This window comes from Myotis nattereri (assembly GCF_964212035.1).
Source record: "Myotis nattereri genome assembly, chromosome: 12".
In the NCBI taxonomy this organism is placed as follows: Eukaryota; Metazoa; Chordata; class Mammalia; order Chiroptera; family Vespertilionidae; genus Myotis; species Myotis nattereri.
The window spans coordinates 12,100,346-12,118,609 of NC_138087.1; the positions used below are offsets into that span (position 1 = coordinate 12,100,346).

The 18,264-nt window shown below is 43.1% G+C and overlaps 1 protein-coding gene across 1 annotated transcript in view; it reads left to right on the plus strand.

Moving 5' to 3' along the window:
• The window catches only part of LOC308528434 (procathepsin L-like), a gene marked incomplete at both ends in the record, with an annotated part of 81,719 nt that extends 65,308 nt beyond the window's left edge, over window positions 1-16,411 (plus strand). Inside the window, 4 exons of the mRNA XM_081104033.1 lie at window positions 14,130-14,228; window positions 14,327-14,455; window positions 14,636-14,847; window positions 16,396-16,411. Of these exons, the coding sequence (XP_080960159.1) occupies window positions 14,130-14,228; window positions 14,327-14,455; window positions 14,636-14,847; window positions 16,396-16,411 (456 nt within the window). The remainder of the gene's footprint in view (window positions 1-14,129; window positions 14,229-14,326; window positions 14,456-14,635; window positions 14,848-16,395) is intronic.
• Window positions 16,412-18,264: the final 1,853 nt, after the last annotated feature.

Genomic DNA, 18,264 nt, shown 5'->3' on the forward strand with positions numbered 1-18,264 from the left:
AAAAAATATATTTAAAAAAAATAAATAAATCACGCTGGTTAATTTATGCTCTTCTTAGCTATTAAATTGCATAGAAAGAAGGCTCAGAAACATTGTCCAGAATATATCTATTTTATTCCCAATAATTCATCTGCTCCTCAAAATACAGGTTTGCTTGCCGAAACCGGTTTGGCTCAGTGGGTAGAGCGTCGGCCTGCGGACTGAAAGGTCCCAGGTTCGATTCCGGTCAAGGGCATGTACCTGGGTTGCGGGCATATCCCCGGTGGGAGATGTGCAGGAGGCAGCTGATCGGTGTTTCTCTCTCATCGATGTTTCTGGCTCTCTATCTCTTTCCCTTTCTCTCTGTAAAAAATCAATAAAATATATTTTAAAAAAAATACAGGTTTGCTATCTAGAATCACTCTAACTAACTAATCTTAACTTCTATCCTGTGAGGAGGAGGAGTGGAGCCATCTGACTCCTCAAACAAAACAAGCCTTTTCTTCATCTTAAAAAGAAAACACAGTGAGTGTTGTTTGTCCGCCCAGCCCTACAGAGACTTGATCCATGTGGGGGAATCAGGACTCAGCTGATGGTAATAAGTCCACACGGCCTCAGTCTCTCTGACTGCTGTGAGTGAGTAAAATAAACTAGGGGGTTTATGAACAATGGAAATTTATTTCCCACGGCTCTGTATCCTGAAAGTCCAAGATCAAGGCACCAGCAAATTTGGAGTTTTATGAGGGCCCATTCCAGGTTCATAGACCTCTATCTTTTCTCCATGTCTTCACCTTGTAGAGGAGGTAAGGGAATCCCCCCTGGGCTTTCTTTATAAAGGCACTAACCCTATTCATGAGGGCACCACCCTCATGCCTCAATTAACTCCCCAAAGCAGCACTTCCTCAAACCATCACCTAGGAGTTAGGGATTAAACACATGACCAGGGAGGGGAAAGCAAACAGTCAATGCCTAGCAAACACCCAGTGTTTCTCTGCTCTTCCTCCACCCCAGGCAGCATCAGTCACCACCAGCTTTATATCCGTGTGTGTTTGTCCAGAACTTGCCCAGTGCCAATGCTAATGCCTAGCATGCCCTAGTACAGCGTACCCCTCAGAGCAAGATTCTGCTTGTCCTGCTGTACAGAGTAAGGAAACAGGAGCGGAGAGAGGGTGAGGGCCTGCCCCAGCTTCATACCCTTGGAAGGAGGCAGTCTGCACCCAGACTCTGCACAGCCCTCTCTGCTTGGCCTCTCTCGCCTCCCTGGGGACACACCATGGGGTGGGTGGGTCTTGTGAAGATCTCTGGGAGGCCCTGTGTTCCATCAGCCAGTGAGGGAAAGGCTTCCACAGAGGAGTTTAGTCACTGAAAGGCAGTGGAGATCCCAGGGTCCCAGGAGGAAGTTACAGCCTGGAGAACTGGAGCTCTTTTCCTTTTGAGGAAATCATGTCGTCGGGATACTAACTGGTGCCACCACCACCCGGGGTCCAGGGAATGCCCTGTCGTCCCCAAACACTAACTGCCCTGGAAGCTTGTTCTTTGGAAATACCATTTCATTGTTCCTGTGGCTGATGGCATTTTCCAGAGATAACCAGTTCAAGATCTCCGATGATATGCGGTCTTTTATTGAAATGACCTTTGTACTCCATCCATTGCCTAAAGGGGTCTATGTTTTTTCCCTTGAACCTGGTAGAACCTCTAGTGGCTCCTGATAAAGAATGGGGGAAATGATGAGATGTGACTTCTGAAACTGGGGCATAAAGTGCCATACATTTCCTCCTTGCTGTGTGCAATCATGTATCTTTACACCCAACTGTAGAGGGATTTTTATTCAGAAATATTCATCCTCTCTATTCCCTTACCTGGGTAGGTATATTTCCCTGCTCCAATATGTTGGGTTTGGCTGTGTGACTTCTCTTGTACAAAAGAATATGGGGAAGGGACATTGTGCTAGTTCTGAGCCTAAGCCTTATGAGGCCATGTGTGTTTCCTGTCACCTCTTGTACCTCTGTCATGGCCACATGTAGAGCATGACTTGCCATCCAAGGAGGATGAGGGCTGCATGGAAGAGAGCTGGCTGGTCACCTGGATCAGAAAACGTGCAGCGAACCACAGACCCGTGGATGACCCTTGTTTTCAGGAAGAGAGTTGGAATGTTGTGTTACAGCCCCAGGTCATTAATACAGGGGGTTGGGAAGTTTGAGTCCTGCTGACATGACAAACCCAGCAAAAAGGCACTGACCTCATAGCTAGAGGTTATCTGAACTCCATCTGTGGGCTTAGTTTAGATTTGGGGAGGAAAGAAGAATGATCTCACTTAGCTTCTCACCACATCAAATTATAATTATGTATCTAAACCATAAAAAAAAAGCCTCAAGAATTATAATAGGATGTGAACCGATATGTGCTGAGGTAACTCAGTGAATCTGTGATGTTGGTGACATTGTATGGAAGGGAAAATAAATAAAGTGTGAATTAACATGTGAAAATGAAATCTGAAAATTAGATTTTATAGCATCAGCTCTCCACTGGCTTCGTGGTCTCAATGCACTTTCTATGAGAAAATGTTGTTAAACGTTAAAGTTCTCTCTACTCCCTTACATGGGTAGGTGTACTTGCCTGCCCCAATGTGTTCGGTTCGGCTGTGTGACTTCTTGCTGTGTCACTAACGCAAAGTGAAGCAGCTGGGAGAGCATTTAACACCACTCCTCATGCAATCCCAGTGAGCCCCGTCACTAAACACAGGGAAGAGCCCAGAACTGCAGAGGCACAGGCACAGCCTCCCTGCGGCAGAGACAGTCACGGTCACACACCCCCTGAGAAGCTCATCATTGTGACCACAACGCTCATGACAAGATGAAGTTAAGATGAAAAGAGGACACTCTTTGCTCCATTTCTCTCTCAGGTGTGACTTTGAACATCAAGTCTCAAGGGCCTGGCGTGTGAATGAGCCTTTCCAGCCCAGGTGCCTTAGGTAAACCACCATCCAAACTAAGGCAGGAACCACAGCCATCCGTTTGGCACCGGGTGGGCTCCTGACATCCACGCACCGTATGTGTAAAGGGGAGTGCTGACCAACATTTATCCTCACCAAGGAGGGTATGCCAGTGGCAAATCAGCCCATGAAAGACATTTAACACCATTAGCCATTAGGAAAATGCAAATGAAGCCACAGTAATATATTACTAGAGACCTATTAGTTTGGCTTAAATAAAAAATATTGTCAGATGCTGGTAAGGATGCAGAGAAGATTGGATTGCTCCTCCCTGGCTGGTAGGAATGTAAAATAAGACAGCTATTCTCAAATATAATTTTGTAGTCTTTTCCTTCTCATTTTATTCAGATACAATTAACATATAAATAAAAATATTGTATTAGTTAAAACATAATAATTTAAAATATGTATATATTACAAAATGATTCACACAATCTGTTAGTTAACATCCATCTCTTCACATTATTACATTTTTTCCTTGCAATGAAAACTTTTAAGATTTACTGTCTTAGCAACTTTCAAAAACACAATACAGTGTTATTAACCATAATCACCATGTTGTCCATTATATCGTCTGAATTTATTTATGTTAAAACTAAGGTTTGTACTTTTTAAACACTTTTATCCACTTTCTACCAAAGCAGTTCTTAGAAAACTAAACACACCCTAACCATATCAGCCCTCAGTTGCACTCTTCCTTCCTTCCTTCCTTCCTTCCTTCCTTCCTTCCTTCCTTCCTTCCTTCCTTCCTTCCTTCTTTTCTCTCTCTCTCTCTCTCTCTCTCTCTCTCTCTCTCTCTCTCTCTCTCTCTCTCTTTCTCTCTCTCTCTCTTTCTTTTCTAACAGCTCTTCTGCCTTGAAAGTGTTTCAGGTGCAGCTGATCAAACCTTCTTCCAGCATGAATACCAGACCTGCCAATCATCTGCAACCCACAGGGATCTGTTCAGAATGAGCTCATGTCTCAGTCAGGCCACCTAGCGGCAATGTTATGCTAGTAGCCAAGAGCTTTCTCTTCTCTGAATACCACCCTTAGAGCAGTCAGTTTATAAACACCAAATGTGGGTATAAGAACTCTGAGAATAAAGCCCAAAACCAGATTGTCTGGGTGAAAAGGAAGGGCACCTGAATGTGATGTTACACCAGAACATGAAAAAATTATGTCTAATGCAGAAACCAGTCCTTAGAAATAGGGTATTATTAAAAAACTTCCATAAAATGGGCAATGGGCAGCGCTGTGATATGGTAGATGGCAGTAAGAAAATTTCTGTTCTAAGCTAAGAATTTAAAAATATTTGTTACAAGGTGGTTGACCGGTCACCTATGGTACCTGGGAGATAGAAAACAGCTGACCAGGCTGGGAAACTAGGAAACTGCAGAGAAAATGTGGCACGCGGGGATGGATTGATGCCTCCTACAGCCTTCGCTGAGCTCCAGCAAGTAAATTACTTCTTTTACAGAGAAAATTCTTGGCCTGCTAGCACACCTGGAAGCAGAGGAAAGGAAGAAAAACTTGTTTGAAAGACCCTTTCTGAATAGGCGTAATTGAAGATGTTTTAGATTCGGTTTATCTTTTTACTTGCAGATTTTGAGATACTAAATTCCCTGCCTCCAGCTAAAGGGGAATTGAGAATAAAGTAGGACAGGTGATAAGATGGGGGGGGGGGGGGGGGGGAGGAGAAACAATAGTTTTTCTTTACCTCCGGCTTTAAAAATTTAATTTAGTTTATTTATTTTTTTACATTTTGAACTCCATCCATTTCTCCCACTTCCCACTTGTCTCTGGCTACCGCCAATCTGTTCTTATATAAATTAGCATCAGGCCTCTAGTATACAAGAAGCATGATCATAAGTCAATACTTAATGTAAACAGTAGTCACTGCCATGTTACTGGGCCTTTGGGTTAAATGTCATTTACTCAAGGACATGTCCATTTTCAAGGGAGACATTCTGGGTATGATGAGTTTTATCAACACCTGTGTCACCTCATTTCATTTGTAACCCAAACATACGAGGGCTGCCCTTAACATCTTTGATGTTAACCATGTGTATAGTGAGTGCATTTGGATGGTGGCTTATCCAAGGCACCTGTGCTGAAAAGGCTCCTTTACACTCCAGGCCAAGGAGTACTTGATGCTCAAAGGGACACCTGACAGGGAAATGGAACAAAGAGTGTCTTCTTTTCATCTAAACTTAATCTTGTCATGAGCTTTGGGGTCACGTTGATGAGCTTCTCAGGGGTAGGTGACTGTCTCTGTGGCTTGGAGAAGATAGATTCTTTGCCCCAAATTTATTCCTGTGAGAGATGACTTTGGATTTATCTGCATTTACCACAATGAAATTCTGTGGTGAAACCTTGACATCAAGAGGTAAAAAAAAAAGTTTCAATTCATGTATCATTTATCCACTATTTTAACGCAGTAACATACAATGGTTTTAAAATAGAAGCTTTGATATATTGTTGTGGACCAATGTTCTCGAGAGTAAGACCACCAACTCCAATTAGGTCTTAAGCAGCAAGTGAGGATTTATTGAAAAGCTGGCCACCGGCAGCCGCAGGCGTGTTCTCCTACGACAGCGCCGACCCTGGTTCCATGCCAGCCTTTTATTCCGAAATAACCATACAACGGTTGGCTAAACACACACAAAGTTACCTGGGGTACATTAATCAACACTGCCCCGTTACCAAGGTATTCATTAATCAACTTGCCCAGTTGCTCTAGCTAATAATATCAACTTGCCCCGTTTCTCTAGCTACTAATATCAACTTACCCCGTACCCTAGACTTCTCTCGACCACAGTTGGTTCCATTTCCCCAGTACAAGAGGGGCTTAACTGTAACAATATTCTGTAATTTTAGTGACCAAAGCTTACTATTTCTGGCAAAACATTTATCAACATTCTCTTCCAGTTCAATTAAAATAATAAACAAGAAGAGAAAGAAAAAAATGATTTTTATTGCTTCTCTTATCCAAAAGGAAATGCAAAATGATAAAACAGAAATAAAATGTCAACCTAAGAAAAATCTAAACCTGTAAATAATATTTCTAAATATTTTAAATTGATTTCAGAGAGAAAGGGAGAGAGATAGAAACATCAATGATGAGACAGAATCACTGATCAGCTGCCTCCTGTAAACCCCATACTGGCAATCAAGCCCACAATTGGGGCATATGCCCTGACTAGGAATCAAACCTGACCTCCCAGTTCATAGCTCCACGCTCAACCACTGAGCCAAGCCAGCTGGCTGTAGATAATTTTCATAGGTGTTTATTTGAGCCAAACTGGAAACATATGGTGGGGAGAAAGATCTCAGATATTCCAGATAATTACAGTTGTCAGTTTCTTTTATGCATTTGAAATTAAAAAGGGAATGTAAGGGAGATTACATGAAGGTTGAGGAAAGCCAGGCAGGGATTGGATTACAGGATACTTAATGAGATGACGTACTCTTCTGAGGTTGGTTACAGCTTATTGCCAAGTCATGTTCGTCTAGATCAGTGGTTCTCAACCTTGGTTGCACATTAGAATCACCTGGGAATCTTTTAAAAATCCTGATTTCTGGGCCTCATCCTCTGGAAATTCTTTTTCTTTGTTACTAATGTTGTGGGCTCACCCCATAACAAAGAAACAGAATTTCCGGAGGATGAGGCCCAGAAATCAGGATTTTAAAAAGATTCCCAGATGATTCGAAATGTGCAGCCAAGGTTGAGAACCACTGATCTAGATGCATGGAAACAATGGACAGGGCTTGCTTGAGTCAAAGATAAACCTTTTAATAAAAATGTATGTACCTCGTGCTCGCTTCGGCAGCACATATACTAAAAATGTATGTACCTCGGGTGTGACTACCCACCATGACCAGCCCACTTTGGAATTATGAGCACATCACCTTGTGAGATCACTTTCCATAGAACCCCTTTTTCATCAACAGAAAGTTCAGTCACGTCCTAATTTCCTCCCCTGTCATTATTTGGACAAAACCATCAAACTCCATGCTGAGGTGGCCGCTCTCCGTTGCCCTGGCTGAAGGGTTCTGTGACTGTGGGGAGGGACTCCTACATCTTCAGAGTGCTCAACAGCGGCCAGCACAGCGATAGCTGACCATGTGATTGTACCATGCTGGCACTCTCGGAAATCACCAGGGGAGACGTTTGGCTAACACGTACATTTGCCACATGCTTGTTTTTACTACCTCTCCACAAATTGTTTCCTTTTCTCTTGAATTTCCATGGAGATCTATCTTGGGAGAGGGGCAGATAATTGCTAGTCAACCCGCGGGACTACAGCAATGTTATGAGACATCATAGAGTGTCTAATGACTTCAACATATTCCCCTCTTTTATTTTTCAAACTGAGATGTGATTCTCATATGAGAAAGTTCGCCATATAAACAGATACAATCCACTGGTTTTGTTATATTCACAGAAAGTGGAGTGATGGTAGCCAGAGGCTGGTGGGCGGGAGAAATGGAGAATCGCATTGATTGGGTGCATATTTTCAGATTGACACGATGAGAAGAATTCTAGCGCTCGATGGTGGTGATGGTGCACGAAATGCGAGGGTCCCTAATGCCATTGAACTGTACACTTAACATGGCCTAAGTGGTAATTTTATGTTACGTTTATTTTACCACAATTTTAAAAGAAAACATGGCCAAGAGGTAAAATGCAACAGCAGAGTGGGAAAAAGTATTTGCAAATCATATATCTCATACATGCATAATATCCAGAATATATAAAGAACCCTTACAACTCAGCAATAAGAGAACAAATAACCCCATTTTTAAATGGGCAAAAGATTTGAACACATATTTCCCCAAAGGATACATGCACAAATGCTTAAGCACTTGAGAAGATATTCAACATCATCATTCATCAGGGAACTGCAAATCCAATCCAAATGAGATACCACTTCTACCTAGTAGCAGGGACACAACTTAAAAATGGACAGTAGGATGGGTGAGAGAGGATGTGCAGGAACCAGGACCCTCATAGCGTGCTGAGGGGGATGTGAAATACAGGAGCCACTGTGGAAAGCTGTCTGGCATTTCCTCAAACCCAAAGGGGATGCCATTCTTTGGAGCAGCACCTGCCACAAGCTGCCTGTGAGGCAATTACCTGAGGGCAGGTGTTCCTGCAGGAGCAAGTTTCACTATCTTATCCATGGTGACCCCAGGGAAGCTGTAAAGCCATATATCAGAACACGTGCTTACATACCCTGAGGGCTGATTGGGTTGAAATGCATGGTGTATTCAAAAAACACAACTCCACTGATTTAGAATACACCATACTTTTTAATCACCTAAGAGATTCAGGTACTAGTGCTTGAGAGAAGAGAGCTTCTATATTCCCAATGATTTTAAAGTAAAATTCAAATGAGCTGATTTTTAAAAATTGTGTGGGGTTGCCAGGATTATTCAATAGAGGTAGGATGATCTTTTCAACAAATGATGCTTGGAAAATCAAATATCCCCATGCAAAAGAATAAAATTAGATCCTTACCTCAAACCTATGCAAAATATAACACAAAATGGATCAAAGACCAAAGCATAAAAACTAAAATTATAAAATCAAAACACAAAGGAAGAAAATCTTAATATTAAATGTATTAGTAATTTTTGGCAAAAAAAGACATTAAAAGAATAGGCAATCAAAAAATAAAATAATTTCATATGATTAATTAAAAGTTTTTAAATGTCCATCCAAGGACATTACTTACTTAATAAAATGGAAAATCAGAGGTTTTGAGAAAATTCTTGCAAATTATATCAGATTGGAAACCTGTTGCAATGCTGGTAAGAATTTAAAATTGTGCGGCCCCTGTGGCAATCATACAAGAAAATAAGCATAGAATGTTCAGACCCGCAATTCATTCCACTTCTAGGTTTGCACTCAAAGAGTTGAAAGGAGGAACGCAAACATTTGTGCAGCTATGAGGACAGCAGCATTGTTCAAAGTAGCCTCATGTGGGGGTAACCCATATGCCCCTCCAGGGATGACTGGAGAAACTAACATGATACATTTACTCACAAAATATTTTTAAAAATGAAAAATCAGACCTGTGCTAAAATATGGATGAACACGAGGATATTATGTTAAGTGAAATAGCCAGGTACAAAAGAAAATATTACATGGTTTCACTAATGTGATGTACGTAGAGTAGTCAAATCATAGAGACAGAAAGTAAAACATTTCTATTTTATTGCCAGGCACTGGGGGAGGGTGGAATGCAGAGTTACTGCTTAAAGGGGACAGAGCTTCAGTTTGGGGAGATGAACAGGTTCTGAATGGATGGTGGAGACAGCTGAGGACAATGTGAATGAGCTTCATGCACTGAACTGTACGCTTATAAATGGTTGCATCAGTGTTTTTATGTTATGTCTATATCACCAGAGGAAAACACAAAGTTATGTGTCTCATTGAGGTTGTAGAAAGTCTGTCAATCTAATTGTACGTAGGAAATAGTTACTAGTCTTCATGGACTGTGACTCCATCTTTATTTTAAAAAATGAAAATATGCATAGAAAACACTGATGTGGGAAGAATAACTGACGTGAGAGAAGAATAACATTGTCTCACAGGGATTTTCTGTAATGAATGCAAACAAACATACATTTCTGGGTTGTGTTCCCTAAATATTAGCTATAGAAATTAATGTGTAATATAGAAATACACTTTCCTTCATTTAAAACATTTTCACCAAATGTCATTAAAATGCTGCCATTAAATGTAAATCAAAGTAAAACTTCATTGAATAAAAGTCTAAACTAAGTTTTTAAAATGAAATCTCAAGAACAGCTGGTTGGACACTGAGGAAGACATAATGGCTCATGAATAACTAGACCATGTTTCTCTGTAAATGAGTCCTTCCTGGGGACGTGGAGAAAGGCCTGGGAGGGAGGAAGACTCCCTGCCTGGGGGGACAGGACAGGAGCACTAGGAGAGCCCGTCCTCCCTGGAGCCCTCCCAGTCCATCCCAGTCACCCCAGCACCAGGGCCTGGACCTCCATGTCTGTGCTTTGGGCATGGCCATCCCATCCCCATTCTTCCCAAACCCAGCTGCGCCCTTCCTGACACAGTGAGCGCCTCTGCCTGTGAGCCCCGCCTCCCCACCCGCCCTCCTTTGCTGCAGAATAAACAGGAGCCACCAGGTGGATGGCACTGTTCTCAGCCCTCCTGAGTTTTAACCAAAAGGCCTGGAGCTGAAAGGAAGGTCAGGGTTCTGCTGAAATACCACTTGGTGTCCCCTGTGAGCTCTTGTTCCTGAGCCCCCTGCCCAGGGCATGAACTGCAGGTAATTCATTGATGTGGGTTCCAGTTCCTCCCTGGAACGCTTCTCCGTGTTTTCCTGATTCTGCCCACCTAGTCACCCACAGGCAGGTGTCACCAAGGCAGGTAGGATCTGCCCAGGGACCAGTTAGGACCACGTGAGCTTTTTTCTTTTTTAATTTAAATTCTTTATTGTTTAAAGTATCACATATGTCTCCTTTCCCCCCATTGACCTCTCCCTGGCCATTCCCATCCCCCACAGTGAGCTTTGTCACTCACCACCTGGAGGCCCAGAATTTGGCAGCCCCGCCCACAGGCTATCCTAGCCAATGAGGCATGGGTAAGAGATGGGGGCGGGGCTGGCCAGGCTGCTCAGGATCCTTAAATGGGTGGCCTTGGGGCCACAACCATGCATCAGAGCCCCTGGACCTGCCACTGCTGACTGCACCTTCTCAACTGCGACCACCTGAGGTGAGTGCTTCTGCCAGGCCAGGCTGGGCTAGGCCACCCCAGGACCAGCCTGTCCACACCGTGGGGGGCAGGATCCTAGGCCCCCAGTGGGAGTGATCCTCTCCATTGCTGGGCAGGACACAGCAGCCTGACCACAGCCCGTCCACTGCTGGGCCTGCTGCTGCCTGACTGTGTCAGCATCTGTGGAAGAGGCAGGAGTGTGGGTGGGCAGGGAGCGGGGCTGCGTTTCCCCAGGTCCTGCCTGCTTCCCCTGCCCCTTGTCCCTGGCCAGTGATCTGAGCCTCAGAAGAGCCTGGCCCTGTCAGGATGCAGAAGCTGGTGTGGGAGGATGTCTCTGGGCCCCATCATGCCAGGCGAGCACCTCCCTGGCTGGGGAAGGAGGTGGGGGGGATGGGTGGCCCAGGCCAGGTGGGGACAGCTGAGCCCTGGATGTCCTCCTGCCCATCTTCCCCTGGACGGGCCTTTAGGAAAGATTCCAATTCAAGGAGAGGAGGTTGGAAGGCACATCTCACCCTGCCATACAGCAGTCAGGAAGGAGTGGGACGTGGCCACCTAACTCCTGGGACCTCTGTCCCTACCTGGGGTCAGGAGTCCTCATTAGGGAGGTTCTCCTGGGTCACCTCGGCACTGTTTCTAAATCCCTGGACCAGCCTGTACTCGATTCCTCTTTGGAGCCTCAATATCCTGACCCATATGCCACCCTCACAACCTTCTCCCAACCTAAATGATCTTTGCACATCACGTTTCAAACCTGGAGTCCTTCTCCGGCTGCTTTTCCTTCAGTGACCGAATCCCATACCTCCATCTGGACTGATTTTCTCCACACAAATCCTTATCCTTCCTCCACAGTCCTTGTATAAGTTTTGGGAGAGTGAATTCAATGGTTTTATCCCACCTACTTTCTTCAGAAGAAAGCATGATGGTGTTTTAGAAGGATCGATCTAATCAGAGACTCCTTTATTTTTTCTCCCTAGGATTTGAACCATGAATGCTTCAGTCTTCCTGTTACTTCTCTGCTTGGGAATAGCCTCTGCAGCTCCAACAGTTGATCACAGTTTAGATGCAGAAGCAAATAAATTGATCACCATACCCAGAACTATAGTTGGTGTGGTAGGTACCATGCGAAACTGCCCAGAGGGACCCTGAGGGGAAGGGTCCATGCTGTTGGGGTTTACAGCAGAGAGTAGCCTCTTCAGACCAGCCCTTCCCAAGGCCATAACTTCATGCCCCCGCACCCCGTTACTGACACAATAGGGCACGCATCCTGTTGTGTGGGCGCTGGAGAACAGCTCCCAGACCTCTAAACCCTTCCTGGTCCTGGTTTTGCTTCCTCTCTGTCTGCAAATCCCCTTGGGGAATGTGAGTGAGTTTGAAATAGAAATAAACATGATATATTATATGTTTTGCTTTTAGCTTAAAGGAGTACTCACAGATGTGCTTCAGACGGTCATTGGCAGCGTAGTTAAAACCTTGGTCAAGGGAAAACCACTGAGCCTGCAGACGGTAGTAAATGCCCCCGCCGATGAGGTGAGTGTGACATGGATGGCTGGACTCCTTGTGTCCTCTCTGTTTTATTAGCAAAATCATCTCTTGCTTCTCAACACTCTGTTTCCTTTTCCTTGAAGGTCACTGCAGAATTCCAGGCAGGAGATGTGCTGATCCCAGAGCCAGAAGCACAGGAAGTGGAGAGAGCCGCTGTGGAGACCCCCTGGTCTGTGGGCTTGGGAGAGGAAGGCCATGGAACTCCTGCGATGAGGCAATAGCTGTTTGGACTGCTGCCTCGGAATTTACAGTGAGACCACCCTGCTCACACCCAGGACGTGCGATAAGGAGCCTCCAAAACTTGATGACAGTTAAGCTGCATCATGGAACCAGGGGAAAGCAATGCACAAGAGGCTGTGTAACATGGTCGATAGCACCGGAAACTTCCAGAGGGACCCGCAGATGTCCACCTGCTGGGAGTTTATTGTACAAAGTAGCTTCTTGAGGCCAGCTCTTCCCAAGACAATCAATATTTTTATGTTATGTCTCTATCCCCACAATAAAAGATTTAAAAAATATGTATCTCATTGTGGTTCTAAAAAATTTGTCAATTTAATTGTAAGTAGAAAGTAGTTACTAGACTTCATGAACTATGACTCCATTTTTATTAAAAAAATTAAAATATGCATAGAAAAATCTGATGTGGGAAGAAATGTGAAATAAAAAGAATTTTTTTCTAAATGTATTTTATATAATAAGTACATACTTTTATGTGATAAATGTACAATTCTGGTGTGTGTTTCCTAAATTCTTAATTATGTACACTAATATTTAATACAGGCATATATATTTTCCTCCATTTAAAACTTTTTCACAAAATATCCTTTAAATGCTGACATTAAATGTAAATCAAAATAAAAAAAAATCCAACTAAAGGACTTATATGCATGCATATAAGCATAACCAGTGGACATAAGACATTGGGGGATAGGGGAGGCTAGGGGACTGTCTAGGGCGGGGGGGGATAAAATGGACACATATGTAATACCCTTTGTAATACTTTAAGCAATAAATTAAAAAAAAACAAAACAAAACAAAACAAAAAAACAAAATAAAAAAAATCACTGAATAAAAGTCCAAAGTAAGTTTCTTGAGTGAAATCTCAAGAACAGCCGGTTGGACACTGAGGAAGACATAATGGCTCATGACACACAGAGTGGGAGGTAAAAGCCGTTTCGCCCCCACCCCCACCCCCACCCCCCCCAACCCCCCCCTCCTCCATAACTAGACCACGTTTCTCTGTAGATGAGTCCTTCCTGGGGACGTGGAGAGAGGCCTGGGAGGGAGGAAGACTCCCTGCCGGGGGGACAGGACAGGAGCACTAGGAGAGCCGCCTTCCCTGGAGCCCTCCCAGTCCGTCCCAGTCACCCCAGCACCAGGGCCTGGACCTCCATGTCTGTGCTTTGGGCATGGCCATCCCATCCCCATTCTTCCCAAACCCAGCTGTGCCCTTCCTGACACAGTGAGCGCCTCTGCCTGTGAGCCCTGCCTTCCCACCCGCCCTCCTTTGCTGCAGAATAAACAGAATAAATAGCCTAGATTGCACTGTTGTCCGTCCTCCAGGGATTTTAACCAAAAAGTACAGGACTAAGTCACACTCAGGGTTAATCCACTGAGGTGGGTGGAGGGATTCCTGTAAGAGGTGTGCCTCCCCCAGGTTCGTTGAGGTAGGTATGATCTGCCCTGGGACAAGTTCGGATCAACTAACTGAGCCTTGACACTCACCTGGAGGCCCCACAGAGTCCATGCTGTTGGGAGTTTATGGCCCAGAGTAGCTTCCTGAGGCCTTCACTTCATGACACCCTGTCCTGACTCAATAGGACGTGCATCCCTGTTTGAAATGGAAATAAAGACCGTAGCTAATTTCTGTGCCTTTAGAATGAAGAAAGGTGCAGAAGAGCGGTGTGGGAGGAGAGGATGAAAATGACTGAACTGCACAATCAGGAACACAGCCGAGGGAGATGGAGCTGGCATGGTGCGTGTGGCATCGGAGGCTGCGCTTTCTGTGTTTCTTCTCCTCGTATGTTAGCAAAAATAATCTTGCTTTGCACCACTCCATTTCCTTTCCCTTAAAGACCAACAAAGAATTCAGGAGGATGGTAAATGGCTTTCAAAACCAGGAACCCGGAAGGGGGAAGCGATCCGGACCTCACTTGGCTGTGGATTGGCGAGAGAAAGGCCGTGTGGCTCCTGTGAAGAGTCAGGTATGACGGTGTCCAGCAGGTCTCGCCAAGAGTAAAGCCAAAAACGAATGTGTGGCCTTTTTATGTAGAATATATAACAATATGCAGTTTTCTATTTTAAAAAGAATTTTCAGGTACAGGGGCTATTGTCAGTCTTGCTGTTTGTATGGTAGACTGTGAGCTTTTGAATTTTGTTTTCAGGGTGAGTGTGGTTCTTGTTGGGCTTTTAGTGCAACTGGTTCCCTTGAAGGACAGATGTTCCAGAAAACTGGCAAACTCGTCTCGCTGAGTGAGCAGAACCTGGTGGACTGCTCTCACGCTCAGGGCAATGAGGGCTGCTGGGGTGGCCTAATGGATAATGCCTTCCAGTACATCAAGGACAACATCCTATCCATATCTCGCAAAGATAAAAGGTGCTTGTTATCCTGTTATCATTCCAGCTCTACTTTAGAAATTCAACGCTTTAGGGAACAATCCATTTCTGCAAACTCTATTAGCTTTGCACAGTTCTCCGTTAATATGATTAAGATAGTTTTTCTATTACCATGTTACATGGAGATGTACTTACCATTCTATGTATAGTATAAATTTCTCCATGTATCTTATGAGCAGATACATGTAGTGCCTTACTGAGTAGACACACCAGCTTGTTTTTCAATTTCAAAACAACCAATAGCATGTCTCCTCCTGAGATGCTTTATAACAAACTTTCTATAATTTCTTATTGTTTAAAGTATTACATATGTCTCCTTTTGCCCCATTGACCTCTCCCCAGCCACTCCCACCCCCCAGCACATGCCCTCACCCCCTTACTGTCTGTGTCCATTGGTTTTGCTTATACTCATGAATACAAGTCCTTTGATTTCTTACCCCTCCTACCCACCCTACCCCCCGCCTTCCCTCTGAGGTTTGATGGTCTATTTGAGGCTTCTATGTCTCTGGATCTATTTTTGTTCGTCAGCTTATGTTCATTATATTCCACATATGAGTGAGATCATGTGCTATTTATCTTTCTTTGACTGGCTTATTTTGCTTAGCATAATGTTCACCAGGTACATCCATGCTGTTGCAAATGGTAAGACTTCTTTCTTTTTTTACAGCAGCATAGTATTCCATTGTGTAGCTGTACCACAGTTTTTTAATCCACTCATCTGCTGATGGACACTTAGGCTGTTTCCAAATCTTAGCTATGGTGAATTGTGCTGCTATGATCATAGGAGTACATATATCCTTTCTGACTGGTATTTCTGGTTTCTTGGGATATATTCCTAAAAGTGGGATTACTAGGTCAAATGGGAGTTCGATTTTTAATTTTGTGAGGAAACTCCATACTGTTTTCCACTTTATAACAAACTTGACTTGAAAACTATTAAGCTGCAAACTGTCTTGACCTCCTGTTACAGGCAAGTGAGTGGTAGTAATCAAGATCTTCCCCTTTAACTTTGAAAGAATGGAGTCTGCAGCTGTAGGCCTGAGAATTCTGCTGCAAATGACCCTGACTTCATAAATATTCATAAGCAAGAGAGGTTCCTTATGGAAATGGCAACTGTGGGCTCATCTCTGTCACTTTGGGTGCAGGTCAGGATAGCTTTCAATTCTACAAAGAAGGTAAGCATTTGTCTTTGTATAAATTTAGGAAGAATAACTGGAAAACATCCATGAAACAAGACTGACTCTTCCTTCAGCATGTAGACTTCAGTGTAGAATTCCTCGGTGTGTGGATTTAACATAGTTGTTCATTCTGCACATGTGATGTTTGTGCCTGATGTTTCTATTTGATATGACTTGACCCATAGCTCCATGAATATGTTTAAGCGGCTCTATAATTTGATTGGTATAGCTTTGCTTTACTTTTGGTCTAATTGTTAGACCTTTCAAATTTTCCAAATACTTTTACTCTGTAATTAAATTAAAAAGACCCCTTAGATCCAGTAAGTTTGTGTTCTCTGCTGTTTCCTTAGAGGAGTAGAATGCTAGTGCTGTTATGCCTCTTGATAAGTTGTTTACAAAGATGTATTTCTGATATATTATGTAAGGGCTTAGATCTCTAACCTAAGGAAAAATATTTTGGTTTTATTTTTTATATTTAAATCTTTATTGTTGAGAGTGTTACACATGTGCCCTTTTTTTCTCCCCATTGTCCCTTCCACCCGGTTCCTGCCCTGCCCCAGTTCTTCACCACCGTATTGTTTGTGTTCATAAGTAACGCATATATGCATATAAAGTCTTTGGTTAATCTCTTCCCATTCCCTTACCTCCTTTCCTTCTGAGATTTGTCAGTCTGTGCCATGTTCCCATGCCTCTGGTTCTACTTTATTCATCAGTTTATTTTGTTCATTAGATTCCTTGTTAGTTTATTTTGATTTCTAGACTCAATTGTTGATAGGTATGTATTTATTGCCATTTTATTGTTCATATTTTTTATCTTTTTTTCCTCTCCTTTTTCTTCTTCTTCTTTTCTTAAAGAATACCCTTCAACATTTCATGTAATGCTGTTTTGGTGGTGGTGAACTCCTTTAGTTTTTTCTTGTCTGTGAAGCTCTTTATCTGACCTTCAATTCTAAATGATAGCTTTGCTGGGTAGAGTAATCTTGGTTGTAGGTCCTTGCTGTTCATCACTTTGACTATTTCTTGCCACTCCATTTCTGGCCTGCATAGTTTCTGTTGAGAAATCAGCTGACAACCCTATGGGCACTCCCTTGTAGGTAACTAACTGCTTTTCTCTTGCTGCTTTTTAATAAAATTTTTACTTATCAAACTGACTAGGATGACATTGATAAACATGAATATATAGGCTTCAAGTGTGGGTTTTTATATTATAAGATCTGTATATTGTGTTGTGTGTCCACCAGCCAGAGTCAAATCTCCTGTCACCTTATATTAGGACCTCCTTCAACTCCCACCCCTTTACCTTAGGCAACCACCGCACTGCTGTTTGTGTTCATGAGTTTCAGTTTTATATCCCACATGTGAGTAAAATCATATGTTTTTTAGCTTTTTCTGATTTAGTTCACTTAGCATAATGTTCTCAAGGTCCATCCATGCTGTTGCAAATGGTGCTATTTCATCCTTCCTTATGGCTGAGTAGTATTCCATTGTGTATATGTACCACATCTTCTTTATCCATCCTCTATCTCGGGACATTTTGGTTGTTTCCATGTCTTGGCCACTGTGAAGAATGCTGCAATGAACATAGGGGTGCATATATCTTTGTTGAAACATTATTTTGAGTTTTTCAGATATATACCCAGGAGTGGGATGGCTGGGTCTTATGGTAGCTCTGTTCTTAATTTTTTGAGGAATCGCCAGACTGCTTTCCATAGTGGTTGTACCAGTCCACATTCCCACCAGCAGTGAATGAGGGTTCCCTTTTCCCCACAACCTCTCCAGCACTTGTTATTACTTGTCTTGTTGCTATCGGCCACTCTAACAGGTGTAAGGTGGTATCTCATTGTAGTTTTGATTTGCATTTCCCTAATTGTCAGTGAGGTTGAACATCTTTTTATATATCTATTGGCTGTTCACATGTCTTCTACCCACTTTTTGATTGGGTTGTGTGTTTGGTGTTGAGTTTTATGAGGTCTTTATATATTTTGGAAATTAAACCTTTGTCGGAGCTACTGTTTGCAAATATCTCCCATCTGGTTAGTTGCCTCTTTGTTTTGTTGTCAGTTTCTTTTGCTGTGCAGAAGTTTTATTTGATATAGTTCCATTCATTTATTGTTGCTTTTACTTCCCTTACCATTGGAGTCAAGTTCATAAAATGTCCTCTACGACCCAGGTCCATAAGTTTGGTACCTATATTTTCTTCTATGTAACTTATTATTTTG